Source organism: Xiphophorus maculatus, chromosome 21, assembly GCF_002775205.1.
Source record: "Xiphophorus maculatus strain JP 163 A chromosome 21, X_maculatus-5.0-male, whole genome shotgun sequence".
NCBI classification, from domain to species: domain Eukaryota; kingdom Metazoa; phylum Chordata; class Actinopteri; order Cyprinodontiformes; family Poeciliidae; genus Xiphophorus; species Xiphophorus maculatus.
The window spans coordinates 313319-336636 of record NC_036463.1 but is presented as its reverse complement, the minus strand read 5'-3'; the positions used below and the strand labels follow the sequence as shown (position 1 = coordinate 336636).

Here is a 23318-nt window from a genome sequence, read left to right as displayed (position 1 = left end):
GTCGGGACGTACAAAAAAGTCTCTTAGAGCCATGCTCTAAACCCAACAGGAAGTCGGCCATTTTGTATTGAAGGTCCATTGTGGACCTCGAGTTTGACGTTTACAGCCTTTGCATTTGATCGAACTCCTCCTAGGGATTTCGGTTGATCGGCTTCAAACTCGGTCAGTCTGATCATAAGGCATGTCTGATTTAAAGTTATCAAATTGGTGACTGTATGAGCTTGCTGAAGGGGGGTTACCAGGGGTCAAAGTTCACCTACTCGCCATGAAACACGAAACTCTTATATATCCTGCACAGAAACTCACAGAGACACCAAACTTTCAGTTATTGATCATCAATAGGTGTCCTAAAATACCCTGTGGTGAAATTATGACATCGCTTAGGCCACGCCCCCTGAGAACAGGAAGTGTCATGTTTTACTGTGAACGGTCGCTATCTTAGCCCTTTGACCTAATCAACATGAAACTGTGTCCAGAGACAGAAGACATGTTGGTGTGTTGTGGATTCAAGCCCTGACCGGCTGCGATGAAGCAGCTGTGTGCGGCGGCATGGCAAAGTGACCTGTAACGCCGATGCCATACGTTTGCTTCTAGATTCCACATGTTTCGACCGAGCTGCACTAAACTTGGCTTGAGTGATGCTGGTGTGATACCTGAAAATTCTATGTCATCAGATTATGACGTCATCTAAGCCCCGCCCCCTCACAACAGGAAGTGCTATTTTTTTCCTTGGAAACATTCATCTATGGCTCTCTTGACCTAATCAAGGTGATTCTGTGTTGGATGACAGATAGGAAGTTGGTCTCGCTTGCTTTAAAGTGCCAACAGTTTTCAATGGCGGCAACGCCGTTCGTATACGTTTGCCTCTACCTTCCACATATTTTGACCGAGCTGCATCAAACTTGGCCTGAGTGATCCTGGAGGCTTGCCCGTCAATCCTACGTCATCACATTATGACGTCATCTAAGCCCCGCCCCCTCGGAACCGGAAGTGCCGTTTTTTTCCTTGGAAAGCTCTGTTTATGGCTCTCTTGACCTAATCAAGGTGATTCTGTGTTGGGTGACAGATAGGAAGTTGGTCTCGCTTGCTTTAAAGTGCCAAGAGTTTTCAATGGCGGCAACGCCGTTCGTATACGTTTGCCTCTACATTCCACATATTTTGACCGAGCTGCATCAAACTTGGCCTGAGTGATCCTGGAGGCTTGCCCGTCAATCCTACGTCATCACATTATGACGTCATCTAAGCCCCGCCCCCTCGGAACCGGAAGTGCCGTTTTTTTCCTTGGAAAGCTCTGTTTATGGCTCTCTTGACCTAATCAAGGTGATTCTGTGTTGGATGACAGATAGGACGTTGGTCTCGCTTGCTTTAAAGTGCCAAGAGTTTTCAATGGCGGCAACGCCGTTCGTATACGTTTGCCTCTACATTCCACATATTTTGACCGAGCCGCATCAAACTTGGCCTGAGTGATCCTGGTGGGAGGCCCGTCGATCCTACGTCATCATATTATGACGTCATCTAAGCCCCGCCCCCTCGGAACAGGAAGTGCCGTTTTTTTCCTTGGAAAGCTCGCCCTAAACCATGCGAGAGCTCCTGCGGTGGCCGGAACCCCCGCGGTGGCCAATAGGCCGGAGCGGCGCTTGCTGCGAGGGCCGCCCGAGGCTGCTTGCAGCTTTAATTAGGCCCGAGCAGCAAAGCGCTGCGAAGGCCTATTGTTTCTGTACTGTTTCTTATTATTATTATTACGATTCTGCCCCCCCAAAGAGGCGCCTTTTTGGGGGCTTTATCATATTCAAAAACTCACCAAACTTGGCGGTGGCGACTAGAAAATTTAAAAATTTTGAATTTTAAGGTTGTCGCAAAAATCGCAAAAAAAATTGCTGAACGGCGGCAACTAGCAATTTTCTGTTGACACAATGGTATGAACGTACTTCATCGTAGAGACATGAAATTTGGTACACTTGTAGAGCTCACCAAAAGACTCAGAACTTACATTTAATGTTATAAGCCAACTATCACAGAAAGTCGGCCATTTTGTATTGAACGTCCATTTTTTACCTCGATTTTGACGTTTACAGCCTTCGTATTTGATCGAACTCCTCCTAGGGATTTCGATTGATCGACTTCAAACTCGGTCAGTCTGATCATAAGGCATGTTTGATTTAAAGTTATCAAATTGGTGAGTTTTGGAGCATGTTGAAGGGGGGTTAGCAGGGGTCAAAGTTCACCTACTCGCCATGAAACACGAAACTCTTATATTTCCTATATAAAAACACATAGAGGGACCAAACTTTCAGTGATTGATCGGCATCAGGTGCCCTACAATACCCTATGGTGAAATGATGACATCACTTAGGCCACGCCCCCTGAGAACAGGAAGTGTCATGTTTTACTGTGAACGGTCGCTATCTTAGCCCTTTGACCTAATCAACATGAAACTGTGTCCAGAGACAGAAGACATGTTGGTGTGTTGTGGATTCCAACCCCGACCGGCTTTGACATAGCAGGTGGGCGTGGCGGTGTGGCGAAGTGACCTGTAACGCCGTTGCCATACGTTTGGCTCTGAATTCCACAATTTCGGGCCCAGCTGCTCCAAACTCACTAGGATGGATCATTATCCACCCACCGACAGGAATTCATAACAAAATGTGGTGGGCGTGGCCTAATTTCTCTATAGCGACCCCTAGAGTATTTTAAATGAACAGCCCTAAGCCATGCTTTAACCTAGAATTACGAAACTTGGTACACATGTGTATCTTGTCAGGACGTACAAAAAAGTCTATTACAGCCATGGTCGAAACCCAACAGGAAGTCGGCCATTTTAGATTGAAGTTCATTTGACCTCGATTTTGACGTTTACAGCCTTTGCATTTGATCGAACTCCTCCTAGGGATTTCGATTGATCGGCTTCAAACTCGGTCAGTCTGATCATAAGGTGTGTCTGATTTAAAGTTATCAAATTGGTGACTGTCTGAGATTGCTGAAGGGGGGTTACCAGGGGTCAAAGTTCACCTACTCGCCATGAAACACGAAACTCTTATATTTCCTATATAAAAACACATAGAGGGACCAAACTTTCAGTGATTGATCATCATCAGGTGGCCTACAATACCATATGGTCAAATGATGACATCACTTAGGCCACGCCCCCTGAGAACAGGAAGTGTCATGTTTTACTGTGAACGGTCGCTCTCTTAGCCCTTTGACCTAATCAACATGAAACTGTGTCCAGACACAGAAGACATGTTGGTGTGTTGAGGATTCCAACCCCGACCGGCTTTGAGATAGCAGCTGGGCGTGGCGGCGTGGCGAAGTGACCTGTAACGCCGATGCCATACGTTTGCTTCTAGATTCCACATGTTTCGACCGAGCTGCACCAAACTTGGCCTGAGTGATCCTGGAGGCTTGCCCATCAATCCTACGTCATCACATTATGACGTCATCTAAGCCCCGCCCCCTCGGAACCGGAAGTGCCGTTTTTTTCCTTGGAAAGCTCTGTTTATGGCTCTCTTGACCTAATCAAGTTGATTCTGTGTTGGATGACAGATAGGAAGTTGATCTCGCTTGCTTTAAAGTGCCAAGAGTTTTCAATGGCGGCAACGCCGTTCGTATACGTTTGCCTCTACATTCCACATATTTTGACCGAGCCGCATCAAACTTGACCTGAGTGATTCTGGTGGGATGCCCGTCGATCCTACGTCATCATATTATGACGTCATCTAAGCCCCGCCCCCTCGGAACCGGAAGTGCCGTTTTTTTCCTTGGAAAGCTCCGTTTATGGCTCTCTTGACCTAATCAAGATGATTCGGATGATAAGCTCTGTCAATGCTCGCTGCTGGCTGAACCGTGTGGGCGTGGCCACATGGCCAATATCAGTCCCTCGCCATATGCATACGTTTGGCTCTTACTCACGCATAGATCATCCGATTGACGCCAAACTGGATATGTATGACCTTTGTTCACCTCTAAAGAGCCCAACGAGGTTGAGATGTAATTTGGCTCCACTGCGCCCCCTAAGTTAATACATCGGCCGTATGTCCTCGACGCATCGACCGATCTGCACCAGATTTTTCGACAGTCGTCGGGGTGCGCCGCCGAACGCATTCACGCGTGTCGACCGGTGGACGGGCGGGGAAAATGCGCGACAGCTCCTGCGGCGGCTAGCGGGCGGCGGTGCTGGAAACTGCGGCGGAGCTTCCGCGGTGGGGAGCGGGCTGCGGCTCTGGAAACCGCGCGAGAGCTTCTGCGGTGGCCGGAACCCCCGCGGTGGCCAATAGGCCGGAGCGGCGCTTGCTGCGAGGGCCGCCCGAGGCTGCTTGCAGCTTTAATTATTATTACGATTCTGCCCCCCTAAAGAGGAGCCTTTTTGGGGGCTTTATCATATTCAAAAACTCACCAAACTTGGCGGTCGCAACTAGAAAATTTAAAAATTTTGAATTTTAAGGTTGTCGCAAAAATCGCAAAAAAAATTGCTGAACGGCGGCAACTAGCAATTTTATGTTGACACAATGGTATGAACGTACTTCATCGTAGAGACATGAAATTTGGTACACATGTAGAGCTCACCAAAAGACTCAGAACTTACATTTAATGTTATAAGCCAACTATCACAGAAAGTCGGCCATTTTGTATTGAACGTCCATTTTTTACCTCGATTTTGACGTTTACAGCCTTCGTATTTGATCGAACTCCTCCTAGGGATTTCGATTGATCGACTTCAAACTTGGTCAGTCTGATCATAAGGCATGTTTGATTTAAAGTTATCAAATTGGTGAGTTTTGGAGCATGTTGAAGGGGGGTTAGCAGGGGTCAAAGTTCACCTACTCGCCATGAAACACGAAACTCTTATATTTCCTATACAAAAACACATAGAGGGACCAAACTTTCAGTGATTGATCGTCATCGGGTGCCCTACACTACCCTATGGTCAAATGATGACATCACTTAGGCCACGCCCCCTGAGAACAGGAAGTGTCATGTTTTACTGTGAACGGTCGCTATCTTAGCCCTTTGACCTAATCAACATGAAACTGTGTCCAGAGACAGAAGACATGTTGGTGTGTTGAGGATTCCAACCCTGACCGGTTTTGACATAGCAGGTGGGCGTGGCGGCGTGGCGAAGTGACCTGTAACGCCGTTGCCATACGTTTGGCTCTGAATTCCACAATTTCGGGCCCAGCTGCTCCAAACTCACTAGGATGGATCCTTATCCACCCACCGACAGGAATTCATAACAAAATTTGGTGGGCGTGGCCTAATTTATCTATAGCGCCCCCTAGAGTATTTTAAATGAACAGCCCCAAGCCATGCTTTAACCTAGAATTACGAAACTTGGTACATATGTGTATCTTGTCAGGACGTACAAAAAAGTCTATTAGAGCCATGGTCGAAACCCAACAGGAAGTCGGCCATTTTCTATTGAAGGTCCATTTTGGACCTCGAGTTTGACGTTTACAGCCTTCGTATTTGATCGAACTCCTCCTAGGGATTTCGATTGATCGGCTTCAAACTCGGTCAGTCTGATCATAAGGCATGTCTGATTTAAAGTTATCAAATTGGTGACTGTATGAGCTTGCTGAAGGGGGGTTACCAGGGGTCAAAGTTCACCTACTCGCCATGAAACACCAAACTCTTATATATCCTGCACAGAAACTCACAGAGACACCAAACTTTCAGTGATTGGCCGTCATCGGGTGTCCTAAAATACCCTGTGGTGAAATGATGACATCACTTAGGCCACGCCCCCTGAGAACAGGAAGTGTCATGTTTTACTGTGAACGGTCGCTATCTTAGCCCTTTGACCTAATCAACATGAAACTGTGTCCAGAGACAGAAGACATGTTGGTGTGTTGTGGATTCAAGCCCTGACCGGCTGCGATGAAGCAGCTGGGTGTGGCGGCGTGGCGAAGTGACCTGTAACGCCGATGCCATACGTTTGCTTCTAGATTCCACATGTTTCGACCGAGCTGCACCAAACTTGGCTTGAGTGATGCTGGTGTGATACCTGAAAATTCTATGTCATCAGATTATGACGTCATCTAAGCCCCGCCCCCTCAGAACAGGAAGTGCTATTTTTTTCCTTGGAAACTTTCATCTATGGCTCTCTTGACCTAATCAAGGTGATTCTGTGTTGGATGACAGATAGGAAGTTGGTCTCGCTTGCTTTAAAGTGCCAACAGTTTTCAATGGCGGCAACGCCGTTCGTATACGTTTGCCTCTACCTTCCACATATTTTGACCGAGCTGCATCAAACTTGGCCTGAGTGATCCTGGAGGCTTGCCCGTCAATCCTACGTCATCACATTATGACGTCATCTAAGCCCCGCCCCCTCGGAACCGGAAGTGCCGTTTTTTTCCTTGGAAAGCTCTGTTTATGGCTCTCTTGACCTAATCAAGATGATTTGGATGATAAACTCTGTCAATGCTCGCAGCTGGCTGAACCGTGTGGGCGTGGCCAAATGGCGAATATCAGTCCCTCGCCATATACATACGTTTGGTTCTAATTCACACATGGATCATCCGATTGGCGCCAAACTGGACATGTATGACCTTTGTTCACCTCTAAAGAGCCCGACGGGTTTGAGATGTAATTTGACTCCACTGCGCCCCCTAAGTTGATACATCGGCCGTATCTCCTCGACGCATCAACCGATCTGCACCAGATTTTTTGACAGTCGTCGGGGAGCGCCGCTGAACGCATTCACGCCTGTCGCCCGGTGGACGGGCGGGGAAAATGCGCGACAGCTTCTGCGGCGGCTGGCGGGCGGCGATGCTGGAATCTGCGGCAGAGCTTCCGCGGTGGGGAGCAGGCTGCGGCTCTGGAAAGCGCGCGAGAGCTTCTGCGGTGGCCGGAACCCCCGCGGTGGCCAATAGGCCGGAGCGGCGCTTGCTGCGAGGGCCGCCCGAGGCTGCTTGCAGCTTTAATTATTATTATTATTACGATTCTTCCCACCTCTTCGTGTGCCTTTTTGGGGGCTTTATCATATTCAAAAACTCACCAAACTTGGCGGTCGCAACTAGAAAATTTAAAAATTTTGAATTTTAAGGTTGTCGCAAAAATCGCAAAAAAAATTGCTGAACGGCGGCAACTAGCAATTTTCTGTTGACACAATGGTATGAACGTACTTCATCGTAGAGACATGAAATTTGGTACACTTGTAGAGCTCACCAAAAGACTCAGAACTTACATTTAATGTTATAAGCCAACTATCACAGAAAGTCGGCCATTTTGTATTGAACGTCCATTTTTTACCTCGATTTTGACGTTTACAGCCTTCGTATTTGATCGAACTCCTCCTAGGGATTTCGATTGATCGACTTCAAACTCGGTCAGTCTGATCATAAGGCATGTTTGATTTAAAGTTATCAAATTGGTGAGTTTTGGAGCATGTTGAAGGGGGGTTAGCAGGGGTCAAAGTTCACCTACTCGCCATGAAACACGAAACTCTTATATTTCCTATATAAAAACACATAGAGGGACCAAACTTTCAGTGATTGATCGGCATCGGGTGCCCTACAATACCCTATGGTGAAATGATGACATCACTTAGGCCACGCCCCCTGAGAACAGGAAGTGTCATGTTTTACTGTGAACGGTCGCTATCTTAGCCCTTTGACCTAATCAACATGAAACTGTGTCCAGAGACAGAAGACATGTTGGTGTGTTGTGGATTCCAACCCCGACCGGCTTTGACATAGGAGGTGGGCGTGGCGGCGTGGCGAAGTGACCTGTAACGCCGTTGCCATACGTTTGGCTCTGAATTCCACAATTTCGGGCCCAGCTGCTCCAAACTCACTAGGATGGATCCTTATCCACCCACCGACAGGAATTCATAACAAAATTTGGTGGGCGTGGCCTAATTTCTCTATAGCGACCCCTAGAGTATTTTAAATGAACAGCCCCAAGCCATACTTAAAGCTAGAATTACGAAACTTGGTACACATGTGTATCTTGTCGGGACGTACAAAAAAGTCTCTTAGAGCCATGCTCTAAACCCAACAGGAAGTCGGCCATTTTAGATTGAATTTCATTTGACCTCGATTTTGACGTTTACAGCATTCGTATTTGATCGAACTCCTCCTAGGGATTTCGATTGATCGGCTTCAAACTTGGTCAGTCTGATCATAAGGCATGTCTGATTTAAAGTTATCAAATTGGTGACTGTCTGAGCTTGCTGAAGGGGGGTTACCAGGGGTCAAAGTTCACCTACTCGCCATGAAACACGAAACTCTTATATATCCTGCACAGAAACTCACAGAGACACCAAATTTTCAGTTATTGATCAACAATAGGTGTCCTAAAATACCCTATGGTCAAATGATGACATCACTTAGGCCACGCCCCCTGAGAACAGGAAGTGTCATGTTTTACTGTGAACGGTCGCTATCTTAGCCCTTTGACCTAATCAACATGAAACTGTGTCCAGAGACAGAAGACATGTTGGTGTGTTGAGGTTTCCAACCCTGACCGGCTTTGAGATAGCAGCTGGGCGTGGCGGCGTGGCGAAGTGACCTGTAACGCCGATGCCATACTTTTGCTTCTAGATTCCACATGTTTCGACCGAGCTGCACCAAACTTGGCTTGAGTGATGCTGGTGTGATGTCTGAAAATTCTATGTCATCAGATTATGACGTCATCTAAGCCCCGCCCCCTCAGAACAGGAAGAGCTATTTTTTTCCTTGGAAACTTTCATCTATGGCTCTCTTGACCTAATCAAGGTGATTCTGTGTTGGATGACAGATAGGAAGTTGGTCTCGCTTGCTTTAAAGTGCCAATAGTTTTCAATGGCGGCAACGCCGTTCGTATACGATTGCCTCTACATTCCACATATTTTGACCGAGCTGCACCAAAATTTGCCTGAGTGTTCCTGGTGGGATGCCGGACGATCCTACGTCATCATATTATCACGTCATCTAAGCCCCGCCCCCTCGGAACCGGAAGTGCCATTTTTTTCCTCTGAAAGCTCTGTTTATGGCTCTCTTGACATAATCAAGATGATTCGGATGATAAACTCTGTCAATGCTCGCTGCTGGCTGAACCGTGCGGGCGTGGCCAAACGGCGAATATCAGTCCCTCGCCATATGCATACGTTTGGCTCTAAATCACACATGGATCATCCGATTGGCGCCAAACTGGATCTGTATGACCTTTGTTCACCTCTAAAGAGCCCGACGGGTTTGAGATGTAATTTGACTCCACTGCGCCCCCTAAGGTAATACATCGGCCGTATCTCCTCGACGCATCGACCGATCTGCACCAGATTTTTTGACAGTTGTCGGGGAGCGCCGCCGAACGTATTCACGCGTGTCGCCCGGTGGACGGGCGGGGGAAATGCGTGACAGCTACTGCGGCGGCTGGCGGGCGGCGGTGCTGGAAACTGCGGCTGAGCTTCCGCGGTGGGGAGCGGGCTGCGGCTCTGGAAAATGCGCGAGAGCTTCTGCGGTGGCCGGAACCCCCGCGGTGGCCAATAGGCCGGAGCGGCGCTTGCTGCGAGGGCCGCCCGAGGCTGCTTGCAGCTTTAATTATAATTATTATTATTATTATTACTTTAATTTGATCAACAAAATATACTCTATAGTGATTAGCAAAGATTGTAGTGACGGTGGTAGGAGTTTGTCGGTGGGTTGCTGGTTTGATTCCTGCTCTGTCTGCCTCTGTCGTTGTGTCCTTGGGCAAGACACTTCACTCACCTTGTCTGCTGGTGGTGGTCAGAACAGGGTCCGGTGGTGCCGGGTCATTGAAGCCTTGCTTCTATCAATGTGCCCCAGGTCAGCTGTGGCTCCTATCCAGTAGCTTGAAACTGTCAACTGTTTGAATGTATGGGTGAATGACTGAATGTAGTGTGAATTGCTTTGGAATCCTATAGACTATACAAATATACTCCATTTATCAATTAATAAATCCCTAGTTTCAGTACACATTAGTTGATATTAGAATGGTACAGAAAATTCCTCTAACAAATAATCTCTCTGGTTTTGGATACTGCAGTTGGAAGGATTTTACCAGTGCAAATAACCATGACCACAAGGTGTTTTTTACAGCTGACTAGCATCTCAAAAAGCATAAATTGTATTTGAAATAAAGTCAAGTTTAAATTCCATTTAATTTCTAATGAAAACCATTTACATCTTTGTACCAGTTGGATTGGTAACATTGAGCTGTATACCACCTGCAATTCACTTTCTGGAGATATCTTATAAATTACTTTGGCTTTAATTTGACCTTTAATGTGCAATATCTCTGACCACCTCATCTGTTTTTGTATGTTTTTGTCTGATCCTTTTCATTGAATGGCAATACTTTGTGTTGTTACTCAGATCCGTAATGGAAGTACAGCAGACTCACAGTTGATTGGTAAGTTCTGTGGTCAAACGCTGCCCAACCCCATCTTCCCACAATCCAACCAGCTGTACCTACGCTTCAAAAGTGACTTCTCTACTGCCCGAGATGGATTTGATGCCACATGGACATCTTCTCCACATGGTCAGGACTCAATTTACAGAAACTAATTTGTTGTTATGTTCACTGAAAGATTTCAACCCCAAACTCTCTTAATTTGTCATACTTGGTGTTGATCATTGTACAATGGAGGCTTTGTCGCTTCCATATTTTCTACATAAATGATGGTGAACATAGTGGCTTTACTGAATATGCTATCATAGATTAATTTTTAGTTGACATTTTTGTTCTTCAGTAAAATAAATTTTTGTTTCTCATTTTCAGCTATAATTGCATATTATTACACAGATTGGAAACCATGGTGATCAAACAGTTCCCTGTAGTATTAAATTATGGCTGTCTCTTATTCTTTGTAGGGTGTGGTGGCATCCTTTATGGTGACCATGGCTCATTCTCAAGCCCCAACTACCCAGGAAGTTACCCAAACAATACTCATTGTGAATGGAGCATCAAGGCACCTAGAGATCATGTGGTAACCATCACCTTTGCCCAGTTCAGTATTGATGACCCAGGAAACTGTCAAAGCAACTTCTTGAAGTTATATGATGGCCCAGATACCTCCTCAGCTCCTGTTGGACCTTACTGTGGAGTGGTATGTTGCTCATGAGACCACATAAATAAACTAATTAGAAATTTCTGAAACAACTAAAACGGACTATGGTATAAGCCTACATTGGGTCAAATAGTCCTCAGTTGCAAGAGTTTTTTAAAATCAAATATCTGTATCAACAAGATGCACATAAAGTACACATTATTAACCCAAATAAAACATGCATGTGATTATGACAAAAAACAGGATAGGTGAGCATCTAATAATTAAAGGAAAAATTACGCAATGATTTAGGACGTTGTGTATCCACCTCTTGCCCTGGAAATAGGCACCAGCTGTCCACTTTGCTGAGTTTTAAACAGGCATACCTTTAGGCAGCACAGAGCTGCTGCCACTGTGTCGACACGTGCAGTCCTGTTTGTCAAAGTCTGTGGACGGTGGTAATTACTCTGTGTGCTAACTTGTGCAACATATGTCACACATTTAAAAAAGTTTAATTTGATCTTCTGATCAAATTACACTTTTATAAATTTAAACTGGTATAAATGTATTAATAAATAAATTATATATATATATATATATATATAGATATAGATAGATTGTCTGTCTAGTAAATATTAATCCTATCCCACATCCTTGTCTCCTTTCTGTGTTTGTTTCAGGAAACCAACATTGCTCCTTTCAGAGCCTCCTCCAACCACGTTTATATTGTTTTCCAAGGCCAGTACTCCATCTTGCCATCAGGCTTTAGACTCACTTGGGGCAGCTGAAAAACAAATATTGTTTTGATGTTAACATGCACACAACAGACATATTAATCATATTGAAAACACTAAAGCATTATGAAATTGGTGAAAACATATTTCAGTGTAATGAACTGTATTATTAAAATTATTGCATTATTCTTTAAGTTGGACTTTTATGAATATATTATGGTCAAACATTGATTACTTCTGCAAATCTGTTTACAGAAGTAAACATTGATTTTTATTTGTGGGGTTGAAATCAAATTCACACTCAATGCTTGCAAAACTTGACATTTCCTCTTATTGTACTGGAATCGATTGAACTCAGAGATTATTGGAAATGGTTATACAGGACAGGGTTATCATGAAATGATGTTGTACTCTACCCTGCATGCCATATGTCAGCTCAGACTCAAGAGTATGATAACAGGAATGTATCAGTCTGTGAACGTTTTGAAGCCAACTGAATAAATATAGCCTTAAATCTACAGTTAGACTTTTACTTTCAGTATCTACATGAAATGGTAAAATGCCTTATTACCATGAGCTTATCAGTATTTACCTCAAAGTCAGATACAAAATTGAGAATTGATGATAAAATTTGAAGTAAGTACCTGTAAAAGAGAGAGATTGCACAATATGAACTTTCATGAGATGTGTGAAAGTGAAAATTGTATTTGTAAATTTGAAAGTACCAAAGGCTGTCTTGGAAAATTTGTAACTATGACCCAAAGCAAACTGGTAAATCCACCAAAGACTGTCTGACAACTAGGACAGTTTTTCCTCAGATTCACATCACAAACTGGTAATGACCAAAACTGACTCTAGCTGTTTATTAAGCTGACATTTTCAGGCTGATGTGGACATGTGAACAGTGTTTTAACCTTAGTGACGTGTTCCTTATGAAATGTTGACGCAGCCTTAATTAACACATCTTTAAAAACAGCTTTGACAAGTATGTAGTGGTTTTATCATAGTTTTATTTAATTACTAAATCAAACCAAATCTAAATTGATCCCTTGCAACAAGGCTTAAATATGAAGAGTAAATTGTCAAAAAATGTCAACTTTCTTGATGTTGATGCTGTTGTTGAGGTTCATAGACAAAAAAATTCTGAAAGATTTTGTTTTTCATCTTTTAGAATATTGTTCTAAATGTATTGCAAAGTACATATAATGCCTGTTTAATCCCCCCACAGGGCTGTTCTTTCAAATTTGTTGACTCCCACCCTTCCCTTAACATTTGATCCATTGCAGTTCCCATCTTATCAACCTGCCCATACACAGATTGTTTCCTCAGCCATGTGAGTTATCAACATTGGTATGGTGTGACACATATGCATTGCCCCTCCATGCCAATTACTGAGCCAGGTCTACTATCAAGTGCTGCATTATGAGCTTTGGAAAAAGATCACAGTAACAAACTAAGGTTAAGAGCACTAACATTTAAATAATCTTAAAGATTCAAATGAAGGATGCCAGAAACCAGTGATCTCTCCAGAGACACACCTCTGTCCATACTAAAATGTTTGGAGTTTTTTGTTTGTTTTTTGCTCATTTAAATATAAATAAATTTCTCAGTTCTTCACAGCATTCGCAATTTCTAATTACTAATATTTTTAGCAACTATAAACACATGTGGATGTCTAAACAATAATTCAGGTTTCTCTGTGATTGTTGTTGTCTTTGATAATTGTAGATGTTCAGTCAATAGACTGTGCAGTTTGCAGTGGAACGCTGAGTACACAGGAACTCACTGGTGACCTCCTTGTACCCTCTGGATTGAGTAAGATGACTTCCTGATGACAAAATGACAAAGAATATTGTGGACATTTATCCATAGAAGAAAATACATATAGAAATATACGTACAAAAGCTTAAGTTAGGTAATGGAACAACTTTTTAAATTTAGACTAACATCTCTGAAAAACTACCATTTGGGTATATTATTAGTCAGTATAACATAAATTTGTGTCTGTGAAACCTGGCACTCCAGCAGGCTTTGGACAACAATCATATCAAATGATATGTTTCCTTTCATACCAAAACAATGGCTAGAAGACCTAAATTTGTTTTTTAAAGAATATTATTTGTGTCACTTAAACACTATCTGACCCCCTTGTATATGTACTGTATGTACACACATAGTGTATATACATACACAAACATGTCTTCATGAAAAAAAACTCTAAGCAACATAAAAAGTTTAAAGTACTCCTGGATCAGTGTGTCTGTTTTTGTGTCTACTCTGTCTTCTCAGAATCCCAGTTTGTTGGAGGCCATACTGGTCACACTTTCCGTTGAAAGTTTCCCAGAGATAATAGGGATTTCTTTGTTCTGACGCCTCATGCATGCTAAGTTCCTGACTCCACATAATTAACTGCCTACTGTTGTTGTAAAGATAGTCACTCGATGCAACTATAAGATAGAAAACCTTTTACATGTCAAGTGGAGCTTATAAGAACAACATAAATTATGTTTAGTTTTGGTTGAAACAAAAATTGCACCTTGAATATGTTTTGGAGGTTTACGGATAAAAAATATCCCAAGATAAGGAGACAAGATGTGTAATTTAATTATACATAATTAAATTACATTTAATTATGTATAATTCCATCATAGTATTTATGACTTGAGATAGATGATTCAGCTGATAACTAATGTTACATGAATATTTCTGAGATGAACTGACCTGAATATAGGCTAAGTTTTTGTCATGGACAATATAGCCAGGACAATTGCTGTCTGTCAAAATTAGACTCCTATATAAATCATTAACTGGAAATTGTGAATTTTTACTAGAACAATTCAGTGGATTTTATCTGCATTCTGTTATTCAATCTTACCTTCTATAAGATTATAAAGGTTGCAGTAGTTGGTGCCATGGTCTTTCATAGCATACCAGGTCTCAGAGATGGACATCGCCTAGACATACAGAGTTACAAACTTACAATTTATAGCACGTTTTTTGTCAAATCAGTCACTCAGCGAGCTTTACACTGGAGTCACTTTCACTCACACATACACCCAGTAATTTCTACAACTTGCAGATTGTTAGGCAATTTAGGATTGAGTGCCTATCGCAATAGTAAAATGAGGAATCTGGAATTAATCCCACAACTTTTAGACTACAAAAGAGAACATCAAAAAGGCCTTCGGAGGAACTCTCCATCCTTATCTCGGCACCTCGGAGCATCTCTTTGTTATGTTCATTCTAGTATACCATCCTCAGCCTATATGCTAGGATGAGTATGAAAAGAAAAGCAAGCAGCATATGGTCAAATGTCCCAAATTGATTTAAGGCATAGTAATCTTGGTATGCTTAAACATTTGACTTTGAAGAAAGTAATAAAAATTGCCTTAGAAAATTCTCTCTTGTTATTCTGGCATATAGCAAATAGAAACATTTTCAGTAAGCCTACTTAACCTGAAACTGGACAAGTTTGTTTTGATTTCACAACAGACGGTGTTTAAAATGCATGCGTCATAAGGTATGGTATGAGGTGGTGAGGCAGACTCAAAGGACCCAAGTAGGTGTGAGGAAAATGACGAAGACACAGGAACCTAAAATAAACACACGGAAAAACTCAAATCCTCACAGTATCTCCTCCCCCCTCAAGGGCGACTCCAAGACGCCCCGATAGTCCAAAAAACACAACAAGGTTGGCGGAGGGGCACTGGACGGGGGGCCAGAGTCAAAAACAAACAAAAAAACAACCCAACCAGAGTGGGCGGAGGGGCAAAAATAAAATTAGTCCACAACAGAAAAGCACAAACCGGGCGGGGCCCGGCGTGAACAGTCCAGTGGCCAAAGGTGCAGAGAGCGACCCATTGTGGGAGGTCTGGCGGACGTCGGCGGCGAAGGCAGCGTACCCCTTGGGGAAGGTCTGGAGGCTGACGACGGAGCAGCTCGGGCCTTGGACAGCGGTGCAGGAGGGGGACCGCTAGAGGCTGGTCTGGCGGGTGACGTCGGCGCAGGGCGCCGGCAGATGGTTCTGGAGGGCCGGCAAATGGCTCGGAAGGGGTTCTGGGAGGTGGAGACTCAGAGGGAGCTCTGGAGGCTCTAGGGGGAGACGACGAGGCCCTCAGGTGTGACGAGGAGGCTCTAGGGGGCGACGAGGGGACTCGGAGGGCACTAGGGGGCGAGGAGGAGACTCGGAGAGAGCACTGGGAGAAGACTTGGAGGCAGCACTGGAAGGAGGGGCAACGAGGATTCACTGGGGGGCGACGAGGAGGCACTGGGGGCATCGAGGAGTCACTAAGGGGCGACAAGGAGGCACTGGGAGGTGACGAGGAGAAACTGGGAGGCGACAAGGAGGCACTGGGGGGCGACAAGGAGTCAATGGGGGCCGACGAGGAGGCACTACAGGGAGAGGGCTCAGGAGAATCAGAGGGAGAGGAAGAACACCCACTTACAGGGGCTGGCCATGCCACCAGCTGTGCGGCCTGTCGGTCAGGTGCCAGCCTGGCCGCCTGGAACCCCATCACCATGGGAACTGTGGCTGGAGGCGAGGAGACAGCGGTGGCTGAAGGTGGGCTGGCAGCGTGAGGTGGAGAGACTGCAGCTGGAGCTGAGGTGGACGCTGGAGATGTGGCTGAAAGCTGGGGTAGTGGAGCGGAAGTATGGAATATTCGGTTTTGGAGGCAGAGGGTCGCCAGCCATGACAGCTAGAGCTGTCTGGCGTTCCCACTCTGCCTCCAGCTGCAGCTCAACCAACTCGAGGGACGAGAGATGGGTGGACCAGCCCTCCAGGACTAAGAGGAGTCAGATGGAAACCCCAAGACCCCTAAGAGCAAAGTACGGTTCTGGCACAATCTCCACATAGTCCTTTATTGTTGTGGTCAATTCATCCCAAAGTGCTTGGTCCATGTTGATGTTCCCTTTAGTGTACCTCACCGTAGTTACACTTGGCCAGGTCCTTCTGTCATGAGATGCAGTATGAGGTGGTGAGACAGACGCAGAGGACCCAAGTAGGTGTGAGGAAAATGATGATTTTAATGATGTCCGAAATACAAAATCCGAAAATTCAGGCAGCACAGATTGAGCGAGAAGGCCAAGGCTCAAAAACTCTTAGCAACTGGAAACACTAGAAATCTGACAGCAGACAAGACAACAGATTAAACAAGGACCCGACGAGGAACAAGGAACAACGGTGGGATTAAATACACACAGGGTGATATCAGGGAACAAGCCACACCTGGGAACAATCAAGGGGTAGACAGGACAACACGGAGACTCAAAAGACACAGGAACCTAAAATAAACACATGGAAAAACTCAAATCCCCACAGCATGTCTTTTTATGTAAACTTCTGGTTTCAACTGTTTGTCAACAAACATGTACTCCTAATAATTTTTTAATAACAACTGAACATAGTTACGTGATTGTGCTATACAATGGCACTATGTGCCTGGAAAATATATAATATTGCCCCTTTAAGATTAAACTGCATTGAAGACAAAGGTCAAAGTCTGTCCATACACACATCCATTCTCTAGGTTTAATCTGGTGCCTATCTTAAAAGCTCAAACATTTTCAGAGACAAAGACACAGAAGAGAAATTAACCCAAACCACAAGGTTTGTATTTGTCTTTTACTAGTTTACTAGTGAAAACTTACTGTAACATGACAAGATCCAAAGAACTGATAGGAAACCAATCTGAAGTTGATGTCCTCCACATACCTCTCATCAGGACTGGTATGCTTGGCAGTTATAAAATGGACAGAGGCTGACTGAAGCTGTAGAAAAACAGAACAGCATGTTGGTTTAGTTCAGTTTTATCACCAAAATTATTCTTCCAGGAAGAGAAGAATATTTTTCATTTACAGAAAAGCATTGTTGTAATAGTTTATAAAAAACTCTAGAGTGTGGCATGTGACAGAAAGACACACACCTTGTACAGGCACCTCTGTCCCCCTGCCATGCAGCTAGATGTTGTCCATTTCTTAATTTGTGAAACAAGTGATTCATAAACCACTCTACATGGTATCCCAAAGTACCTGCAGAAAATAAGTTCATAATAATAGTTATAATAGTTCAGTGCTGTTATTCTAAAATTCTGTTATAAATTAAATGATTCAACTTTTCTTTGACTTTTAGACCACTTATTGTTCTCCTAGACCCTAATGCGAAATTGCAGGCCAATCTACCACAAATTCATCAGAATTAATCAAAAAGTTCACTTTGAAAAAGCTATATTTCAACTGTTAAAAACTTCTTAACAATGATCAACTGCTTTGATGTCTTTCAGTCTAGTTGGGTTTTCCTTCAGATAGCTCTTTCAGAAAAGGACAAAGATGCTGTGAAGTTTCTATGGTTTCAAGGGCCTCCTACTAAATAGTACAAGGATCAGCTGTGAATTATGAGAATGAACAGAGTGGTGTTTGGAGTCTCACCAAGTTCTTCCCTGTTGGCTACAATGGTAAGATAGTACATCAAACAATATGAGGGTGAAAAACCTCCTACAGTGACAGCATTGAGAGAATCATTGTTCGTTGATGATTTTATCTACCAGTTCACCTGACTTAAGAAAGCACTCTCAATAACCACAACAGCAAATGAGATCCAGTCACATGACAACATGAACTTGTGCAAGTGAGTGATAAATTCTAGAGAACTGAGAGACAAGTGGAAGGAGTGTGGTTTGGAAGACAGTAGAGACAGATGCCACTGGAAACTTATTGAAGGTGCTGAGTCTTGTATGGAGGTCAGAAGAAGATGATTGTGTCAGGAACGGTGCGGTGTAGGTGGTGAGGCAGACGCAGATGGAACCAGATTAGATGAATAATGAAGATTTAATGAACAAAATCCAGAAACAGTCCAAAAACACAGGCAGCACGACTGAGTGGAAGCCAGGGCTCAATGTCGGTAGCAAACTGATATTTCGACTGGACACACAAAGGACTTGAGCGCACATTAGATGAGGACCGGACAAAGACACAGACACACAGGTGACACTGAATACACAGGGGGGTAATCAGGGAATGAGAAACACCTGGGAGTAATCAAAGGGAGGACAGGACAACACGAAGACTCAGGGACACAGAAAACTCTAAATAAATACACAGAAAAACACAGAACATGACAGATTGTGTCTTTGACCTAAAAAGACTGTTGGACATTTGTAAGGACAAAGAGAACACAAAAGGAGTGTATTGAAGATATCAGCTTGTATCTTTGATCCCATTGGTTTCCTCTCTCCATTCACCATCAGAGTAAAATGCCTAAAATGCCTTCCAAGAGTTGTGGGAGATGGGAAGTGGTTGGGATGAAGAGTTGCCCCTGGATTTGACTAAAAAATGGAGTGAATGGTGTGAAGAGCTGTCAGGACTCCACCTGTTGACCGTTCCAAGGTGCTACAAAGTTGAAATTCAGTCAAACCCACAGACATTGAAACTACAGGGTTTCGGTGATGCCTGTGCTTATGGAGCTGTTCTTATCTACAAGGACAAAACAAAGATGGAGAAGCAGTACAAGGCTTTGTATATCGAAAACAAGAGTAGCTCCACTAAAGAAAATGTTGCTGTCATGCTTGGAGCTTATGAAAGCTTCAGTAGGAGCAAAACAGAGAAATAACCTCCTCATCCGTTGAACATGGGAAAAGGTCAACTCAAAATGTGGACAGATTCCATGAATGCTCTGCACTGGATATTCAGCACGGCTCAGACGTGGAAACCATTTGTTGCAAACAGTGACTGAAATACAAGATCTTACTATTCCTGAACTTAGGTCACTCTGCAGTGAGACACCAATCCCAGCAAATCAAAATGATGAGAAAGGACATTGGTCGTAGATGGAAGTACCATGTTAAGCTTCTGGAATTGCTGGCAAAAGACTGACCTCATGAACCTAAATCTGTCCACAAGTGTCAGCTAGCCAAACCTACTTCATTAAAAGTAGGAAAAGTGGTCCTTTTTGGAGACAACAATGCTTCAAGGCAGACGTGGAAGATAGGCAGAGGCACAGAACTGGAAGAGATGAACTGACACATTCCTGTGCTGTCCGCTTCTTCAGGAAGCCTTCTGAGGCAGATAGTTCAGCTTATATATCCTCTAGAAATTGTTTAGAAATATTTTTTAGTAATGAACCGTTGTTCACTGGGGGCGGGGAGGATGTTGTAAAATATTTAGACTTAAAACCAGTAACAGATTTCATAGACAATAAATGAATAATTAGTTAATACAGATTAGAAGACTGACTTGGGAAAATCAGATAATTATATTAGCATTTCTTTAACTAACAGAGTTTTATTCAAAACAGGAAATTGAATTGTGAGATGTTTTGTTTTTAACATTAGTTGTCTCAGCAGTTTTTTTTCTGAACCTGAGCCAAACATGAAGAAGCTGCATTCAGTTTTTATACTCTTCTAATCAGCAGCAAACTTTCATAAAACTGCAACCACAAAAACTGCAAAACTCAAAGTATTTTTCATTCAAGTCTAAAAACCTGGGGGTTTTTTAAAGCTGAATTTGGTTATTATTATCTGGAACATCTTAATTTGTATTCCATTGATCATCCTGTTTTTTTTATTTTTGCGTTCTTATTTCTTGTGTTACTTTCCTTTTAATCAAATAGAGCGCTTTGAATTGAAGTGCTTCTGAAAATGTGTATACACATAAACTTGTAGCAAGCAATAAATGTAATGCTTGTTGCCTAACATATCACAAATGCCACTAATTATTTTTAAGCATTTTTAGGAATATTTTAAAGCCTTTCTTTTAAGATCAACAAAACACTAACAAAGGAAAGTATTTCCATATTTCAGTAATAGACAAGTAATAATTGAAAATATACACATTCTTACCAGTCCACTTTACACTGTGCATGAATAGGTCCAGCATAACAAAAACCAAATGACCCTATTCCCAGAAGAGCAGTGAAGGCCCAATGAACAAGATGCATTCTGCTCCAACCTGCAGCAGCTGACTGAGAAACATACATGGTCTCAAAAGGCTAAAATCACAAGTGTGTCATGCGCCTCAGAAGCAGAGCACATGACTAAATGTGCTCTCCTAAATGAGAGAAGGCTAAATTAAATTTACCTCTAAGATGAATTAAGAGACTGTACAGCAACAAGGAATACCAAGCCTCAGAACAGCAGAGACATTGTAGACTCCCTTAGTTTAACCTGACACTTTTGATGCGCCATGACTTTCAATAATCCCAAAAATACAGTCTGTTGTATACAGTGTTTCAATCTAAAGCATTTAGCTACTGTCAACTATGACAGTTCTAGATTAGGTTAGTGTTATTCCAGTTTTATGGATATACATTTGTGTTACTTTAAATCGAAATATGGTCACAGTTCGATGAAGGAAGACAATCAGAAAATGTTGTCCTACGTAATAGACTTCTCAATATCAGCTACATTTTCAGTCTGTCAGTGATAACCACCATGTCTTTCCATGATGGTGATATGCACATTGCTTTGGCGTTTCTCTAGTCCTCCTTCCTTCCAGGGTTTGGTCAGCAGATGCACATTCCTCATTAGGACTCATCAGGAGGACCTTAAAGAGCAGTTAGCTCCCTGAGACAGATCCCAGATACCTTGCTCTCATGAATTCTGAGTTTCTTAAAGTTTTTGACTTTGACTTCTTATGTCTTCTCCAGCACACTCAGATTCTTCTCAATCAGTCATCACAGTAACTCCAACACTGACAGGGTTCTTCATTATCGACAAAGCCAGAAAATGTATAAGCTTTGTACAAATACAATTAGTCATCTGGCATTGTTTGCTACTGTGAAATGAACCACGTCTTACTTCTAATTTGCCTTTCAAGACTGTCTGAGTTATTGGGTCCAAGCTTAAGACCAGTAGAGTAACCATACAGACATGGTGCAGCACTCAGGAGACTGGAACTTTAACCAGGCGATGTCATTTCAGAAGTTCTTAAACAGGAATTTGCTGTTGACTGGTGGGATCCTCTCTGCAACCAGACAATAAACACAAGCAAAAATCATCAGATGAAGACCTGTTTGTCCAGGGAATTTTCTGTCTTTATCCTTCCCTCCTCCTATTTTGAAGAAACATGTTTCTCTTTACAACTTTTTACTTTTTTGGACCGCTCATTCAGAATAGGTGACACAAGACAAACTCAATGTAGAAAAAGTCTGCTCTAATATTACAGTCCAAAAGCAATAAAAAACAATATCATGAACATTAAAACCCAAAGAACACCAAGGCACTTCTCTATTTAAAAAGTAGACAGCCCCTACTTGAAGTGTATATCATCAATTGCTTAGGTTTGGGCTTTATATCATGTTATAATTCCATGTTCATGAAGAGTCATTCCCTCATCAAAACACAGGTTTGAGAGATCCTCAAACCTGTCCCGAGCCAAACTCCAGCCCCACAGAGCACCCCTCTCCACCAGACTAGCGACAGCAGCAGTCAAACACTTAATAGAGCTCAGAAATTGCTGTAAATGGCATTAGTGGATGGCAAGAAGAGCCTTCTGCATCATTAAGGACCCTTCACACTCTGGCCACCACCTCTTCAAACTCCACCCCTGAGGGAGGCTTTTCATGGCAATAAAGTCAAGGACAAATAGATTAAAAAACAGTTTCTACTCAAGTAGAAGTAAAGAATCAATATGACATGCACTAATTGAACTTATTGAGGAGATTACTGAATTACTAAATAAATACATTTGCTGTAGGTGCATTCATTTATCTCAAAAAACATTTGATACTATAAATCACAACATTTTAATCAGCAAATTGAAACAATGTGGGAATCAGGGGAGTGCACTAAATTGGATGAAAAGTTACATCAAGAATAGGAAACAATTTGCAAAAATGGGAGAATTTGCGTCTCATGTTTTGGCATTGTGTGTGGTGATCCTCAAGGGTCAGTGTTGGGTCCCAATTTGTTCATTTTCTACATTAATGAGATGCAAGGTGTCACCATTCCTAAGATTTATTTTGTTTGTTGATGGTTCAAATATTTCAGCTTCTGGTGAGAATCTGCAACAATTTTGGGGTACTGTTGCATCATAATTAATTAAAATTAAAAGCTGGTTTGATATGAATACGTCATCATTAATCTGAGCAAAACAAAATTCATGATATTCACTAAAAATTAACAAATGTGTCCTGACTGCATAAAATTAAAGGGTGTTAACACAGAATACAACAGGTATTCATATGAATACAAGTTTTAATTTGTAATTAAAAATTTGTTTTTAGTTACAAATGTCATTATTGAGTCAGTAAAAAGTGTTCATGTCTTCCTACTATTTTTCAAACAGAAAAGTAGTGAGCTAATTATTTTGTTCTGGTTTATGTATGCACATGATTTCTCTTGTCCTACTGATTATTTGTTGTTTTTAAGAACATGTATGGAATAAGTAAATTAAATGAATGCATGTTATAAAAAATATATAAAAGAGAATTATATTAAACTAAAACATATCAACATTTTATTCTTGTAAAAATGATTTTAGCAGTCTGGTTTACAGTTTTACATTGGAAATATAAACATCAGCAATTTATCTTTTTGCTGATTAGCATGGTAAATTTTGGTAATTAACTACTGGCAATGTTACAGTATGCTTCTATAAATTTC

At 42.6% G+C, this 23318-nt stretch overlaps 1 protein-coding gene across 2 annotated transcripts in view; it reads left to right on the top strand.

The window, feature by feature from the left end:
- The window catches only part of cubn (cubilin), a 180556-nt gene extending 168317 nt beyond the window's left edge, over nt 1-12239 (top strand). For both annotated transcript variants that reach the window (XM_023326227.1, XM_023326226.1), the window contains 3 exons: nt 10314-10479; nt 10812-11047; nt 11668-12239. In XM_023326227.1, coding sequence (XP_023181995.1) covers nt 10314-10479; nt 10812-11047; nt 11668-11775 — 510 coding nt within the window. In that variant the 3' untranslated portion in view covers nt 11776-12239. The remainder of the gene's footprint in view (nt 1-10313; nt 10480-10811; nt 11048-11667) is intronic.
- Nucleotides 12240-23318: the final 11079 nt, after the last annotated feature.